We start from the raw sequence: 17,500 nt of genomic DNA on the forward strand, positions 1-17,500 counted from the left end.
TTGTAAGGCAATGGTGGTGCAGCGAATGCAGATTGACCAAATCTAGCCATGTGAGTGAAATCCACACCTTAATTTGTTTTTGAGTGGGAATGAGGATGTGTACATCGGGAAGAAGGGGGGGGGGGGGGGGCGAGTGGGGTGCCGGGAGGGAGGCGAATTATGAGCAGTCGTCAAAGCTTTCTTCGAGTGACCCCTACGTATAATCTTCCCATTCATCTCGAACAATGTGGACGTGTTTCATGCGTCACGAACACTTTTGTGATATTTTAGGTAAACATCACAACGAAGATCCGTGTTCTTTACAACCTGCTTCACAATTACACGGTCAGCCGGTCGCAGCTCTCTCTTTTTTGTCCTCAGTCAGTGGGGGGAAACGTGAAAAAGTACACGCCCTCCCACCACCCCCACCCCTCCCCCCCCCCACCCATTCCCATACCCCTTACGAATCGGTCGATTGACGGTTTAAACACGTATGTTGTTGTTGTTGTTGTTGTTGTTGTTGTTGTTGTTGTTGTTGTTGTTGTTGTTGTTGTTGTTGTTTTTTGTTGTTGTGGTTGTTGTTGTTGTTCAAAAATTGGCATTTGTCGCGATGTCGCATTTTTTGCGACGAGACAGGGTGGATTTTGCGACAGAGCAGTGTTTCGTTTGATTGAAAGTCATCGATAACAACAACAACAACAACGACAACAACAAAAACAATGACGATAACGAGGGAACAAATTAAGAGAATATGTTGTTTTGTTAAAGCTAGAAAATGCACCTTTAAAAAGGCGCGAGTAATTAGGACACAACAACAACAACAACAACAAGAACAACAACAACAACAACAACAACAACAACAACAAACAACACACAACAACACACAACAAACAACAACACACAACAACAAACAACAACAAACAACAACAACAAACAACAACCAACAACAACCAACAACAACCAACAACAAACAACAACAACAACAAGGGGGAAAACCTTTTGTTGATTCGGAAAAAGTTAGATAATGCGCCTTTAAGAAAGCGCAACTACTAAGGAAACAACAACAACAGCGACTATAACGAGAAAATAAACCCCCAAAAAATCTGTGGTTTAAAAAAAAAACCACCTGGCACAGGTAATGCACCTTTAAAACAAGTGCAATTAATTAGGGCACAGGTATATAATCTGTGTATGATCATGTGCTTGTGATTAGGATCAAAGGGAAGAACGATGCTACCGCTAATTCGTCAGCCTGAAACTTATGTTTATGCAATCATAAATATCGCAAGTCCCTCCGGCAGAGTGTCTGGCCAGCATTGATCGATTGCAGCACATCAATTAATTGCTGTACAGCCACTAGCAAAACAAATTAGTGTTAGATGTTTTTGTTGGAAAGATAGCAGTATATTTAGAGCCAGTTTTGTTGTGTGCGCTGGAGAATAACTGCATAACATTATTATTGTGTATCAGAGCGTCGTAAAATGAGCATGTTATAAATTTTGTTGGGAGCAATATAACTGGAGACAAGGTTTTTTTTTTAACGTTTTCGGGACAATGTCTGCATAATTTGTAACGTTGTTGTTTTGCTGACAGTTTGTCATAAAATGTAGATGTTATTGGCAGAAGTTATGATGTCTTCTCATACCGGTTTAGTTAGGGCATAGATTCTTTAAAAGGGACATTTTCTTTGATCTATTATTTTATACCTCAGGAAATTGTCATCGAATGAAGTAGGTAGAAAATATAAGTTTGTTTGCTTTTAAGTTTTATGATCATGTTGTTTTCTTCTTGTAAACATGGGCATCTTCTTCTTTTCTTAGGACTGAACTGTAGCTTCCCGGTTTCAAAATTAACTCTAGTTGCAATTAATACATAATGTATTCATTTGGTTTATGCTGGTTTGCTTAATTAGGTTATTGTTCCCTCTTGCCAGCACATTTTTTTGGGCAGATTCTGTATTCCCCGCTCTAGATATCCATTTAAAAAAGAAAACTTATTCATATAGTTATTAAAATCAATCGGAATATTTGACTGAGAGACGATATTCAATTATTTCGATGGATGCAAACAGGAATTTATAATTTAAGCGAGCTATTCGTGTAGTCATTCATCTAATTGTATGGCTGCAGCAGTTTAGGGCTTCCATCCTGTATTCGGATGTATTCTTTTTCTCTCTCGATCCCCCCTTCTGACGCAAGAGTCCTGAGAAATATATATATATGACACATATAGCCAGCGGCTGTTTAAAAAAAAAAAAATTTGTCTTGTCCAATATGAGTGACATTGTGATCTGGCGATAAAATTAACTTTAGACATGGGGGAACAGTGCATACCATCCTAGTGCAAAGTTACAAAACAATTTGTTGTGTGTGACATCGAGTGCATGTTGCATTTTTGGGAACTCAATCTTCACACTGTCATTTGTGGGTTTTTTTTCTCCGTTCGTTCTTTCCTTTCTTTATTTCTTTCGTTATTCGTTTTGTTTGTTTGTTTCTTTGTGTGATTAATTGAATGTTTCTTTCTTTCTTGGTTTCTTGGTTTCTTTTTTTCTTTCATCCGTTCCTTCCTTTATTTATTCATTTTTTCTGTCTCTTTCTCTTTCCTTCTTTTCTTTCTTTCTTTCTTTCTTTCTTTCTTTCTTTCTTTCTTTCTTTCTTTCTTTTTTTCTTTCTTTCTTTCTTTCTTTCTTTCTTTCTTTCTTTCTTTCTTTCTTTCTTTCTTTTTTCTTTCTTTCTTTCTTTCTTTCTTTCTTTCTTTCTTTCTTTCTTTCTTTCTATCTTTTTTCTTTCTATCTTTCTTTCTTTCTTTCTTTTTTTCGTTCCTTCCTTTTTTCCCCCTCTTTTTTCTGTCTCTTTCTCTTTCCTTCTTTTCTTTCTTTCTTTCTTTCTATCTTTCTAGTGGTTCTTTCTGTGACAAACCAATACATAAGGTCTGATATGAATGGTAAGCGTTTCGTGAAATTTTTAAGGGAAAAAAAAACCCAACCCTCAAACAAAATTAGCGAAGTTCCTACTCGATTCTTCACTTAAGTTGAATAATTACTTTCACGGCCGCAATAGGATAAACACGATTGTCGGCATTTTGCATACTTTCCGATTGTTTGAAAAGGATATTTTTAAGCATACGCACTGCCACGATTGTCTCACAGTCGAGAGAATACACGCAGACAGACAGAGGGACACAGACAGACAGACAGACAGACAGACAGACAGACAGACAGGCGCGTGCACACACACAAACAGACACACGCATGAACACACACACACACACACACACACACACACACACACACACACACACACACACACACACACGTACACACACACAAACACACATACACACAAAGACAGCCAGACAGCCAGCCAGCCAGACAGACAGACACACATACACACACACACACACACACACACACACACACACACACACACACTGACACACACACAGAAATTAACCCACTCCTTTCTAATTCAAAAATACACTGTACTCCCCTACAAAATGCGTCATCAAAAAGCGCACCTGTTTTCAACACTTGTGATTAATTATAATTCATAACATCATTTCACGTCCTTTGAAATAGACCTTTTGTCTCAAACGCTCTGTCCTGATGGTAAAGTCATCAGTTTTATTTTTTTTTTAATTTGTAAGTGACAAGCACGTTTTGATATACATTGTTACCCCTGTCCTGTCATCACTACTTTTTGTTCGACCGAACCTGTGCTTTTTGAAGGGCAAATGTGACTGTCACCTTTGCTTAAATTGTGAAGTGTCTCCGGCAAACAGAGGTAGTGATGGCTCAACTTCTGTTCGGTCAATGTCAAGGGTGTGTTTGACGTGTTGAAGGGGCATGACAGAAAGGCAGGCAGGCAGACAGACTGGCATACAGACAGAGAAACATGAAAAACGGGCGCTGACACACGCAGACAAACACAGATTCAGACAGGTAAACGGATAAAGTGACAGGCAGACAGACGTTTCTTTTGCGTATAAATAATCTCAGTTCAGATTTACAAACAGACTCAGTAGTGAAACAGACACAAACAGAGAGAGAGAAAGAGAGAGAGAGAGAGAGAGAGAGAGAGAGAGAGAGAGAGAGAGAGAGAGAGAGAGAGAGACACACACACACACACACACACACACACACAGACAGACAGAGACAGACAGAAGGAAGCAAGCTGGCAGGCCGACATTCAAACAAGCAAAAGCACGCAGCACACAAAGTACCTCCAGAGAGCGTAAATTATACATCTGAACAAAGAACACGCAGTGGGTGTTCGGTTTTATTTATACGAAGAAAGAACGGTCGTGTACGTTTCTTTTTCACACTCAAAAGACATTCTCCACAACTGAATGGACATTAAAATCACCAGCCAAGCTTATCGTTCACAATAATCAACACTTCTGACATCGGTACCGCTAAACGTCGCTGTAGCGGGGACATTAAATTCACCAACCATGATTTTTGTTCGCAATTAATGACACATTTCTTTCTCGCATCTCTATACTGCCAAGCGCAGTAGTCGCGCTTTCGATACACCAAATAAAAACATACCTCTACCTCAGTCAAACATAGAATTACTCTCCAGTTCACACGAAAATGTATTCTGTTTATGCGTCTACGCTTGACTGAAGCTAGTTCTGTTTGTTCTTAATGCCTGTTCGATGAAGTTTCCGCATGACTGAATCGTGTGTGTAAATGAGGTCAAAACGTCGTACGGTTTTAAAACAAGCGTACGGATTTGTAAACTCCTTGAGTAGACTACTACTTTGGTTACGCATGATCACGGATCCGGGATTGACTGACCAATGCCGTATGCGTCATCCTGGGAAAATTGTACGTGGGCAGTAAGACAGATGATATTTTGAGAGAGAGAGAGAGAGAAAGAGAGAGAGAGAGAAAGAGAGAGGGAGAGAGAGAGTGGGATGAGAGAGAGAGAGAGAGAGAGAGTGGGATGAGAGAGAAGGAGAGAGAAAGAGAGAGAGAGAGAAAGAGAGAGAGTGGGATGAGAGAGAGAGAGAGAGAGAGTGGGATGAGAGAGAGAGAGAGAGAGAGAGTGGGATGAGAGAGAAGGAGAAAAGAGAGAAGGAGAAAGAGAGAGAGAGAGAGAGAGATGAGAGAGAGAGAGAGAGAGAGAGAGAGAGAGAGAGAGAGAGAGAGAATCTTGCCTTTTTGTAGTATGCTCAGTGTAGTTCTATCAATGAGAGAGAGAGAGAGAGAGAGAGAGAGAGAGAGAGAGAGAAAGAGAGAGGGAGAGAGAGAGTGGGATGAGAGAGAGAGAGAGAGAGAGAGAGAGTGGGATGAGAGAGAGAGAGAGAGAGAGAGAGAGAGAGAGAGTGGGATGAGAGAGAAGGAGAGAGAAAGAGAGAGAGAGAGAAAGAGAGAGAGTGGGATGAGAGAGAGAGAGAGAGAGAGAGAGAGTGGGATGAGAGAGAGAGAGAGAGAGTGGGATGAGAGAGAAGGAGAAAAGAGAGAAGGAGAAAGAGAGAGAGAGAGAGAGAGAGAGAGAGAGAGAGAGAGAGAGAGAGAGAGAGAGAGAGAGAATCTTGCCTTTTTGTAGTATGCTCAGTGTAGTTCTATCAATGAGAGAGAGAGAGAGAGAGAGAGAGAGAGAGAGAGAGAGAGAGAGAGAGAGAGAGAGAGAGAGAGAGAGAGTGTGAATGAAAGTAAGAACAAAAGACAGACAGACAGACAGACAGACAGACAGAGATAGACTGGATGGAAGAATGGAAGAAAGACAGACAAGGACAGAGAGACGGAGAGAAAGAGAGAGAGGTAAAACAGACAGACAGACAGACAAACAGAGACAGATTGAAGGGAGACAAAATCAGAGCAGGCCGACCGACACACAAATAAACAAGGACTGGCTGACCAGTGCTGTCTACGTCACTCAGGAAGTGTTTATGTGTGGGCAGTGGTAGAACGGATACTTTCGGACAATGGATCTTTTGTGTGCGGTTTTCGTTGTACTTATATGGGTTCCACAACGCTACTGCTCAGCTTTCGATGAGTGAAGTACATACCAGACAAAGGGCTACCGATTTTTTTTCTTGGTACAAATATTTCCACTCCTTCCTTCCATTTTATACCAGTGTTTTCAATTAATATAAGAAGAAAATGTCTCCGAAAATAGCAACAAAAGAGTTAGTTTAACTGCAGTTTTTTTACATCATGGTGATTTTAAGAATACAAAGAGCGACCGATTTTTGCTCGGTTCAAATCCTTCTACCTCTTTCTCTTTGTTGTCTGTGTTTTTGTTAAAGAGAAAATGATAAGTGTGTTTGTGCGTGCGTGTGTGCGCGTGAGCGATTGTGCATGTGTGGCAGTTGAAAAGGCAACCAACCAGCCAAGCTAACACAGAACCGGCTATTAGCCAAGCAACCAACCAGAGCAACCTACATACCCAAGAAGACAAAGACATACATACAGTCGTCTGTATCAGAGAGAGGGATAGGGAGCAACAGTGTGTGTGTATGTGGGTGGGGGGGGGGATCAGTGGGGTGGGGGTTAGGGGTGGTGGACAAAGGCAAAAACACAACCACACATACCAATTTAAGAAACAAGAGCTAGCGGGCGAGGAGGATAAGATGATAGATGTCTGAACTAAAATGCAGGTAGACAGGAGGGGCGGGCCAGGAGGATAAGATGATAGATGTCTGAACTAAAAGGCAGGTAGACAGGAGGGGCAGGCCAGGAGGATAAGATGATAGATGTCTGAACTAAAATGCAGGTAGACAGGAGGGGCGGGCCTGGAGGATAAGATGATAGATGTCTGAACTAAAATGCAGGTAGACAGGAGGGGCAGGCCAGGAGGATAAGATGATAGATGTCTGAACTAAAAGGCAGGTAGACAGGAGGGGCGGGCCAGGAGGATAAGATGATAGATGTCTGAACTAAAAGGCAGGTAGACAGGAGGAGCGGGCCAGGAGGATAAGATGATAGATGTCTGAACTAAAATGCAGGTAGACAGGAGGGGCGGGCCAGGAGGATAAGATGATAGATGTCTGAACTAAAATGCAGGTAGACAGGAGGGGAGGGCCAGGAGGATAAGATGATAGATGTCTGAACTAAAATGCAGGTAGACAGGAGGGGCGGGCCAGGAGGATAAGATGATAGATGTCTGAACTAAAATGCAGGTAGACAGGAGGGGCCAGGAGGATAAGATCATAGATGTCTGAACTAAAATGCAGGTAGACAGGAGGGGCGGGCCAGGAGGATAAGATGATAGATGTCTGAACTAAAATGCAGGTAGACAGGAGGGGCGGGCCAGGAGGATAAGATGATAGATGTCTGAACTAAAATGCAGGTAGACAGGAGGGGCGGGCCAGGAGGATAAGATGATAGATGTCTGAACTATAAGGCAGGTAGACAGGAGGGGCGGGCCAGGAGGATAAGATGATAGATGTCTGAACTAAAAGGCAGGTAGACAGGAGGGGAGGGCCAGGAGGATAAGATGATAGATGTCTGAACTAAAATGCAGGTAGACAGGAGGGGCGGGCCAGGAGGATAAGATGATAGATGTCTGAACTAAAATGCAGGTAGACAGGTGGGGCGGGCCAGGAGGATAAGATGATAGATGTCTGAACTAAAAGGCAGGTAGACAGGAGGGGCGGGCCAGGAGGATAAGATGATAGATGTCTGAACTAAAATGCAGGTAGACAAGAGGGGCGGGCCAGGAGGATAAGATGATAGATGTCTGAACTAAAATGCAGGTAGACAGGAGGGGCGGGCCAGGAGGATAAGATGATAGTTGTCTGAACTAAAAGGCAGGTAGACAGGAGGGGCGGGCCAGGAGGATAAGATGATAGATGTCTGAACTAAAATGCAGGTAGACAGGAGGGGCGGGCCAGGAGGATAAGATGATAGATGTCTGAACTAAAAGGCAGGTAGACAGGAGGGGAGGGCCAGGAGGATAAGATGATAGATGTCTGAACTAAAATGCAGGTAGACAGGAGGGGCGGGACAGGAGGATAAGATGATAGATGTCTGAACTAAAAGGCAGGTAGACAGGAGGGGCGGGACAGGAGGATAAGATGATAGATGTCTGAACTAAAAGGCAGGTAGACAGGAGGGGCGGACCAGGAGGATAAGATGATAGATGTCTGAACTAAAAGGCAGGTAGACAGGAGGGGCGGGCCAGGAGGATAAGATGATAGATGTCTGAACTAAAAGGCAGGTAGACAGGAGGGGAGGGCCAGGAGGATAAGATGATAGATGTCTGAACTAAAATGCAGGTAGACAGGAGGGGCGGGACAGGAGGATAAGATGATAGATGTCTGAACTAAAAGGCAGGTAGACAGGAGGGGCGGGACAGGAGGATAAGATGATAGATGTCTGAACTAAAAGGCAGGTAGACAGGAGGGGAGGGCCAGGAGGATAAGATGATAGATGTCTGAACTAAAATGCAGGTAGACAGGAGGGGCGGGACAGGAGGATAAGATGATAGATGTCTGAACTAAAAGGCAGGTAGACAGGAGGGGCGGGACAGGAGGATAAGATGATAGATGTCTGAACTAAAATGCAGGTAGACAGGAGGGGCGGACCAGGAGGATAAGATGATAGATGTCTGAACTAAAATGCAGGTAGACAGGAGGGGCGGGCCAGGAGGATAAGATGATAGATGTCTGAACTAAATGCAGGTAGACAAGAGGGGCGGGCCAGGAGGATAAGATGATAGATGTCTGAACTAAAATGCAGGTAGACAGGAGGGGCGGGCCAGGAGGATAAGATGATAGATGTCTGAACTAAAATGCAGGTAGACAGGAGGGGCGGACCAGGAGGATAAGATGATAGATGTCTGAACTAAAAGGCAGGTAGACAGGTGGGGCGGGCCAGGAGGATAAGATGATAGATGTCTGAACTAAAAGGCAGGTAGACAGGAGGGGAGGGCCAGGAGGATAAGATGATAGATGTCTGAACTAAAATGCAGGTAGACAGGAGGGGCGGGCCAGGAGGATAAGATGATAGATGTCTGAACTAAAATGCAGGTAGACAGGAGGGGCGGACCAGGAGGATAAGATGATAGATGTCTGAACTAAAAGGCAGGTAGACAGGAGGGGCGGGCCAGGAGGATAAGATGATAGATGTCTGAACTAAAAGGCAGGTAGACAGGAGGGGCGGGCCAGGAGGATAAGATGATAGATGTCTGAACTAAAATGCAGGTAGACAGGAGGGGCGGACCAGGAGGATAAGATGATAGATGTCTGAACTAAAAGGCAGGTAGACAGGAGGGGCGGGCCAGGAGGATAAGATGATAGATGTCTGAACTAAAATGCAGGTAGACAGGAGGGGCGGGCCAGGAGGATAAGATGATAGATGTCTGAACTAAAAGGCAGGTAGACAGGAGGGGCGGGCCAGGAGGATAAGATGATAGATGTCTGAACTAAAATGCAGGTAGACAGGAGGGGAGGGCCAGGAGGATAAGATGATAGATGTCTGAACTAAAATGCAGGTAGACAGGAGGGGCGGGCCAGGAGGATAAGATGATAGATGTCTGAACTAAAATGCAGGTAGACAGGAGGGGCGGACCAGGAGGATAAGATGATAGATGTCTGAACTAAAAGGCAGGTAGACAGGTGGGGCGGGCCAGGAGGATAAGATGATAGATGTCTGAACTAAAATGCAGGTAGACAGGAGGGGCGGACCAGGAGGATAAGATGATAGATGTCTGAACTAAAAGGCAGGTAGACAGGTGGGGCGGGCCAGGAGGATAAGATGATAGATGTCTGAACTAAAAGGCAGGTAGACAGGAGGGGCGGGCCAGGAGGATAAGATGATAGATGTCTGAACTAAAAGGCAGGTAGACAGGAGGGGCGGGCCAGGAGGATAAGATGATAGATGTCTGAACTAAAAGGCAGGTAGACAGGAGGGGCGGACCAGGAGGATAAGATGATAGATGTCTGAACTAAAATGCAGGTAGACAGGAGGGGCGGGCCAGGAGGATAAGATGATAGATGTCTGAACTAAAAGGCAGGTAGACAGGAGGGGCGGGCCAGGAGGATAAGATGATAGATGTCTGAACTAAAATGCAGGTAGACAGGAGGGGCGGGCCAGGAGGATAAGATGATAGATGTCTGAACTAAAATGCAGGTAGACAGGAGGGGCGGGCCAGGAGGATAAGATGATAGATGTCTGAACTAAAATGCAGGTAGACAGGAGGGGCGGGCGGTTAACCTGACAGATCGACCATGTAATCGAATTTAACAATACTGCTTTCACTATCACGTGTGAACGAATACTCTACGGGTTTGATGGACCGGTTTGTACAGTATTTGATTTTCAAAGACACAGACCTTTTTGTGAAAACTGTCCTGCTTACTATCTCAAATTTTGTTTTATGGGATAAGACTATTCCCACACTTATACATAAACCAACAAGTCGCGTAAGGCGAAAATACAATATTTAGTCAAGTAGCTGCCATTTTTCAGCAAGAGCGTATACTCGTAGCATCGTCAGTCCACCGCTCATGGCAAAGGCATTGAAATTGACAAGAAGAGCGGGGTAGTAGTTGCGCTAAGAAGGATAGCACGCTTTTCTGTACCTCTCTTTGTTTTAACTTTCTGAGCGTGTTTTTAATCCAAACATATCATATCATATGTTTTTGGAATCAGGAACCGACAAGGAATAAGATGAAAGTGTTTTTAAATTGATTTGGACAATTTAATTTTGATAATAATTTTTATATATTTAATTTTCAGAGCTTGTTTTTAATCCGAATATAACATATTTATATGTTTTTGGAATCAGCAAATGATGGAGAATAAGATAAACGTAAATTTGGATCGTTTTATAAATTTTAATTTTTTTTTACAATTTTCAGATTTTTAATGACCAAAGTCATTAATTAATTTTTAAGCCACCAAGCTGAAATGCAATACCGAACCCCGGGCTTCGTCGAAGATTACTTGACCAAAATTTCAACCAATTTGGTTGAAAAATGAGGGCGTGACAGTGCCGCCTCAACTTTCACGAAAAGCCGGATATGACGTCATCAAAGACATTTATCAAAAAAATGAAAAAAACGTTCGGGGATTTCATACCCAGGAACTCTCATGTCAAATTTCATAAAGATCGGCCCAGTAGTTTAGTCTGAATCGCTCTACACACACACACAGACACACACACAGACACACGCACATACACCACGACCCTCGTTTCGATTCCCCCTCGATGTTAAAATATTTAGTCAAAACTTGACTAAATATAAAAACGAACATCCAGATGATCCCGACTGCTTCCTGTGCGGAGTTTGATTTTTTGGGATGAAGTACTTTATAAAAATTAAAAAAAACACCAGCGGGAAGGACTCTTTCACCTGGGCATATATGTCAAAAGCTCTTTTAATTACTGAATGACTAGTAATGAGATCCAATTTGATTATGTTCCAGGTATCCAGGTGTGCTCATCCTTAGGCGCGTGACGGAATCTACCTCAATCGTAACATTCAACCCCTTCAGAAGCGCATTATGGCGGCGAGAAAAAGGACCAGCTCATTGACAGGAGCAAGCGAATTCACGGACGTCCACAGGCTCCCTCCGCCACCTTAAAGGAAACTGTGTCGTCAGAAGTCTCACAGAGCGAAAAAGCAGATTCAGGAGCTTTTTTTATACCTCCAGAAACGTGTTTACTATCTCAATATTGAACAATGAACCAACCCTGTATTTCACAGAACGAAAAACCCCAGAATCAGAAGCTTTTATTCACTAAAAAACCAAACTTGTTTGATATCTCAACATTGAAAAAACCAAAACCAGCATCTCCAAACATCTTGTCAACTCAAGACTCATAGACTCAACGATTTTTACCGTCCTTATAAGAAAACAAAGAAAAATCGTCCAAGCATCACCATGGGGCTAGACCACAACACCACCGATGACTATCTCGCCAAACTCACCCACCTCAACGACGACATTGCTCAGGACCTAATCCCTGCCATGGTCTTCGTCGGCCTGCTCATGGTGCTCGGCCTTGTCGGGAACATCCTGGCCTGCTTCATCTTCGTCTTCCGGCTGCGCATGAGCACTCAGCACTTCCTGATCGTCTGCCTGGCGGTGTTCGATTTGCTGAGCTGTACCATCGCCATGCCGACGGAGATCGTGGACATGAGATATTTTTTGATGTTCGAAAACGAGTTTGCTTGTCGTCTGCTGCGGTTCGTCAACTCCTACTGCGCCTTCGCTTCCATCTTGACGCTCATCGTGATTGCCGTGGACAGGTGAGGTTGTGGTGCAGTTGTAAGTGGTAATGTATTGTTTGACGACAGGTGAGATGGTGGTGCTTGTAAGTGGTGTTGTACTGTTGTTGCTGTCGTAATGATTTGTTGTTGTCGTTGCGATGCTTGGTTGTCGTTATTATGCGTGTTGTGTGCATGTGTAGCTTAGCAATATGAGAGAGAGAGAGAGAGAGAGAGAGAGAGAGAGAGAGAGAGAGAGAGAGAGAGAGAGAGAGAGAGAGAGAGAGAGAGAGAGAGAGAGAGAGAGAGAGAGAGAGAGAGAGAGAGAGAGAGAGAGAGAGAGAGAGAGAGAGAGAGAGAGAGAGAGAGAGAGAGAGAGAGAGAGAGAGAGAGAGAGAGAGAGAGAGAGAGAGAGAGAGAGAGAGAGAGAGAGAGAGAACGCGAACGCGAACGAACGAACGAACGAACGAACGATCTGTATTACCCAAGGATGGAGCTTTTAGGATGACGCCTTGTCTTACAAGCTATCCCTGCTCAAACTAAGACACAAAATGGTGACAACTCTCTTTTTGAGTCACTTGAGAAAAAGTGACTCTATGTAATCGGTCAGTGTTAGTCTGTCCGGCCGGCCGTCCGGCCGGCCGGCCGGCCGTCCGGCCGGCCGTCCGTAGACACCACCTTAACGTTGGACTTTTCTCGGAAACTATCAAAGCGATCGGGCTCATATTTTGTTTAGTCGTGACCTCCAATGACCTCTACACTTTAACGATGGTTTCGTTGACCTTTGACCTTTTTCAAGGTCACAGGTCAGCGTCAAAGGAAAAATTAGACATTTTATATGGACTTTTCTCGGAAACTATCAAAGCGATCGGGCTCATATTGTGTTTAGTCGTGACCTCCAATGACCTCTACACTTTAACGATGGTTTCGTTGACCTTTGACCTTTTTCAAGGTCACAGGTCAGCGTCAAAGGAAAAATTAGACATTTTATATCTTTGACAAAGTTCATCGGATGTGATTGAAACTTTGTAGGATTATTCTTTACATCAAAGTATTTACATCTGTAGCCTTTTACGAACGTTATCAGAAAAACAAGGGAGATAACTAGCCTTTTCTGTTCGGCAACACACAACTTAACGTTGGGCTTTTCTCGGAAACTATAAAAGTGACCGGGCTCAAATTTTATGTGAACGTGACTCATTGTGTTGTGAATAGCAATTTCTTCCTGTCCATCTGATGCCTCATATAATATTCAGAACTGCGAAAGTGACTCGATCGAGCGTTTGCTCTTCTTGTTCAATAACTGTCTTCATCTGAGCTTTGCTCTCTCTTTGCTGTTAGCCTTCACTCTGTCAGTAGCTCATTTGTGTTTCTGTATATATATTTTGCAGATACAGAAAGGTCTGCTCTCCCCTAAAACGCCAGATGACGCTGCAGAACGTCAAAGTGTCCGTCGTTATTGTTCTCTTCGTGGCTCTGCTCTTCGCCATCCCTGCCGCCATAGTGTACGGGATTCGAACCGCGGAAACCGAGGATCCGATGATACACGGCCACGACTGCTCCACCAACGACAGCGTCAAGAACACCGCGATCCCTCTCGTCTACAACACCGTCCTCTTCGTCGCTTTTCTCGTCATTCTCGTCACCCTCACCATCATCTACGTCAAGATTTGGCGAGAGATGAAAAGGCACAATCGTTACATGGCCAGGAATTCTGACGCCAATGTCGGAAGGTTTTACCTCGCGTCACTGTCGCTGTCGTCCGTTAGTGAGAATCACAAAGACAATAGTGACTATGTCAGCGAACAGATTCACAGCAATAACTATGATGACGAGGCTTCCCCGAGGGATGACGTCTTCACTGACTTGGCGCAGGATCAGTCTCCGAAGAAGAAGTCGAGGTTTTGGGGTCTGCGGTCGAGGTTCAAGTTCGGCTCCAAGGAAAGCGAGAAAGAGCTGACCCCGAAATGTCCGTCGATTCAGAGTGATACCACTTACTGTGATACTGACTCTTCTCTGAACAGTTCTATGAAGAAAACGAGAAAGCAGAGTTTGGACAAGAACGCTGAATCTACTGAAAATAAAAGTGCTGCGGCTGACATGAGTTCTTCCGTCAAAAGTGATATTACCCACCTAGCCGATGAAAACGACCTTCATGAATTTTGCAAACCTCAGCAGAGTTCTGAAGACGAGAAACGAGAACGTGCGATGTTTCACGACAACATTGTTTCAGTGATTGAGCTAGACTCATTCACTCCAAAATCGAGTCTTCGTACAGATTTTTACCTGGAGAAAGAAACTGAACCGATACCTGATGAAGGTATTCAAGACTGCGACGAGGGAGACAGAAAAACGAGAGTTAACAGTCATGGCTTTGGAGGAAAGAGCCACATTGAAACCTTGAACGCAGTCAGCTCGGATGCGCCAGATCGCGATATTGATGCCAGCTCAAAAGAATGTGGTGCTGAAAATCAGATGTCTTCCACAAAACCGGTGTCAGAAGAAGGTGAAGAAGACACCTCAGTCGCAGAAAGCACAAATGACAATACTAATGATGTCAGTGACGAAATGCAAAATGCAGAAGACAAAACTGTTTTACACGAACAGTCAGAATGCGAAAACGTATTTTCTGTTGAGACAGTCACAAAGGACACCATTGGAGAAAAAAGCCCAAGTCACACTACACATTCTGTTGTTAACAATGGCCAGGATACGGGAGACAATATTGTTTCAGGTACTCAGTCAGAAAGCAGACTTGAAACCTCTGCAGAATCCGACTCTGTATCTCCGGATACAGAATATACAAACGACAAAACTGCTTCAAATGCGCAGTGTAAAGACACAGCTTCAGCAGATGCTCCATCGACACAAGACGTCTCCACAACGACCGTAAAAAGTCCTACAAGCCGATCAGTTAGAATAGCCACAACAACAACCACGACCATCTTCACTGACGACTCACAAGACGACTCAGATTCCCCTCACCATATTTCAAGACCAAGGAGACCTTCCCTTCCCACCCCACCCCCTCTAAAATCTGAGAACAGACGTCCGTCACTCCCAGCTAACGTCCACAAACATCCAGAAACCAGAAGACCCTCGCTTGTAGCGAGACTTTTCAAGCACAGAGGGTCCGACGCCAGTCGAAGACAGTCAGTGCAATCCGCAGCCGACGAGAACTTCGCGAACGGTATAACAAGGCGAAGATTGACCAGCAAGAGGTCAGTGTCCGAAGTGAAGAGCTACAAAGCCACGGTCATCGCCATGTCGGTCACTGTGGTCTTCTTCCTCAGCTTCGTGCCGCATCTCTCCCTCATCACCACTAGGATTGTTATCGCCGATTTTGATCGGGATTTGAAAGGAGCGGCGCTTGTGTTGTACAATATTTTCTTGAGGAGTTATTTCATCAACTCTGTGTCCAATCCTATTATTTATGGTGTTCAAAACGCCAGATTCAGAGCTGAATGTGTTCGTGTTTTCCATCTTATTTTCTCGGCGTGTAAGAGAAAGCTGCCTGTCGGTTCTCAAAGCTGATATTTTCTGAATATTCAGCATATGGCTAGCATTTCCCGAGGACTTACTTCAACAACTCTGTTTTCAATCCGATAATTCTTGGTGTTCAGGTGCAGAGCCGACTGTGTTCGTTTACTCCGTCTCATCTTCTCGGCTCGTAAGAGACAGCCGCCTGTTGCTTTTAGAAGCTGATGTCTTCTGGACATTGTACGGATAGCGCTTGTCATCTACAATATGTTCCTGAGGAATAACTTCATAAACTCGGTGTCCAATCCTATTATTTATGGTGTTCAAAACGCTAGGATCAGAGCAGAGTGTGTTCGTGTTTTTTTCTCGGCGTGTAAGATAAAGGTTGGTTCTGAAAGCTGACATTTTCCTTGAACAGGATGTCTCCAGAGTTTCGTTTTCTGCAATTTGTTTTGGAAGAATTACTTCATCATCTCGGTGAAATACTATAATTATTTACGATGTTCAAAAAGCAAGGGTAAGAGCAAAAATGTTCGGCTTTTCCGTCTTCACGCCTGTAAAAAAACCACCCAGAGGACTATATATCATTTCAAACAACAGTGATTGTTTTTTGAATGATAAATCCTGAGCTTTGATTTGTACAAGGAGTTACTTTATCAATTTGGTGTCCAAACCTATCTACTGTGAAATGAAAAACACTAGTTTTAGAGTCGATTGTGTTCGCCTTTTCCGTCCCATCCTCTCGGCCTTTCTGAGTAAGCTCCAGGCCTGATGGTTCTGAAAGGTGACATTTTCTTGAACAACATATCTGACATTTTCTTGGACAAAATATCTCTGGAGCTGTTCGTTTGTTTTACAATGCATTTCTGCGGATTTTTGTCATCATCTCTGTGACCAACACTATCATAGCATATGGGATGGAGGAAACCTGGTTCAGAATAGGGTGCACGTGTTCGTCTCCACAGTCTCATCTTCTATAATTATAAGACACGGCGGCCCGTACTGACCAAAAGCTGAGATTTTCTTCAAGCTAAAACCTGACTGGTATCTTTGTTGAATCTCTGTGTCCAACGTTATTATCTATGGCGTTGAGAAGGCCAGATTCAAGATTGGGTGTAGGCTATTCATCCGTATTGCCGACTGTGTAACAGTTGAGATTTTTGAGGAACTTGAGCCCTTTTGAGTGCGAGGGAGTTTGTTCATTGCGAGAAGTTCCTTCCGCAATAAGTGTGTGTTCAACTCCGACATGTACGGCGACAGAGTGTGTTCATCTTTTCCATTTAATTGCCTCATGTGTAACAGTTGAGGTTTAAAAAACACTTCAGCTCTTTTTGTTGCGAGATTTGTTCATGAGGAGAAGTTTCTTCTGCAATTGTGTGTTCAACTCTAACGTCTACATCTACGGCGACGGAACGCCAAGTTTAGAGCCAAGTGTATTAGATAGCGGTTCCTCTTTAGGAGTTGAAATGCGAATAGCATTGAATCTCTGTGGTGTGTAGAAAAACAGTCTCAGAGCCGAGTGTGTTACATAGCGGTTCCTCTTTAGGAGTTGAAATGCGAATAGCATTGAATCTCTGTGGTGTGTAGAAAAAAACAGTCTCAGAGCCGAGTGTGTTAGATAGCGGTTCCTCTTTAGGCGTTGAAATGCGAATAGCATTGAATCTCTGTGGTGTGTAGAAAAACAGTCTCAGAGCCGAGTGTGTTAGATAGCGGTTCCTCTTTAGGAGTTGAAATGCGAATAGCATTGAATCTCTGTGGTGTGTAGAAAAACAGTCTCAGAGCCGAGTGTGTTCTCTTTTCTCAATTCATATTTTTGTTATGTTTGATGCAGTAGAACCCCCCCCCCCACCCCCTTTAAGACTTCCAAACATCT

At 43.9% G+C, this 17,500-nt stretch overlaps 1 protein-coding gene across 1 annotated transcript in view; it reads left to right on the plus strand.

The window, feature by feature from the left end:
- The window catches only part of LOC138980344 (uncharacterized), a 30,824-nt gene that overhangs the window by 12,244 nt on the left and 1,080 nt on the right, over positions 1 to 17,500 (plus strand). The window contains exons 3-4 of the mRNA XM_070353211.1: positions 11,363 to 12,189; positions 13,539 to 17,500. The exon at positions 13,539 to 17,500 is cut by the window's right edge and continues 1,080 nt beyond it. Coding sequence (XP_070209312.1) covers positions 11,822 to 12,189; positions 13,539 to 15,681 — 2,511 coding nt within the window. The 5' untranslated portion in view covers positions 11,363 to 11,821 and the 3' untranslated portion in view covers positions 15,682 to 17,500. The remainder of the gene's footprint in view (positions 1 to 11,362; positions 12,190 to 13,538) is intronic.

This window comes from Littorina saxatilis, linkage group LG11, assembly GCF_037325665.1.
Source record: "Littorina saxatilis isolate snail1 linkage group LG11, US_GU_Lsax_2.0, whole genome shotgun sequence".
In the NCBI taxonomy this organism is placed as follows: domain Eukaryota; kingdom Metazoa; phylum Mollusca; class Gastropoda; order Littorinimorpha; family Littorinidae; genus Littorina; species Littorina saxatilis.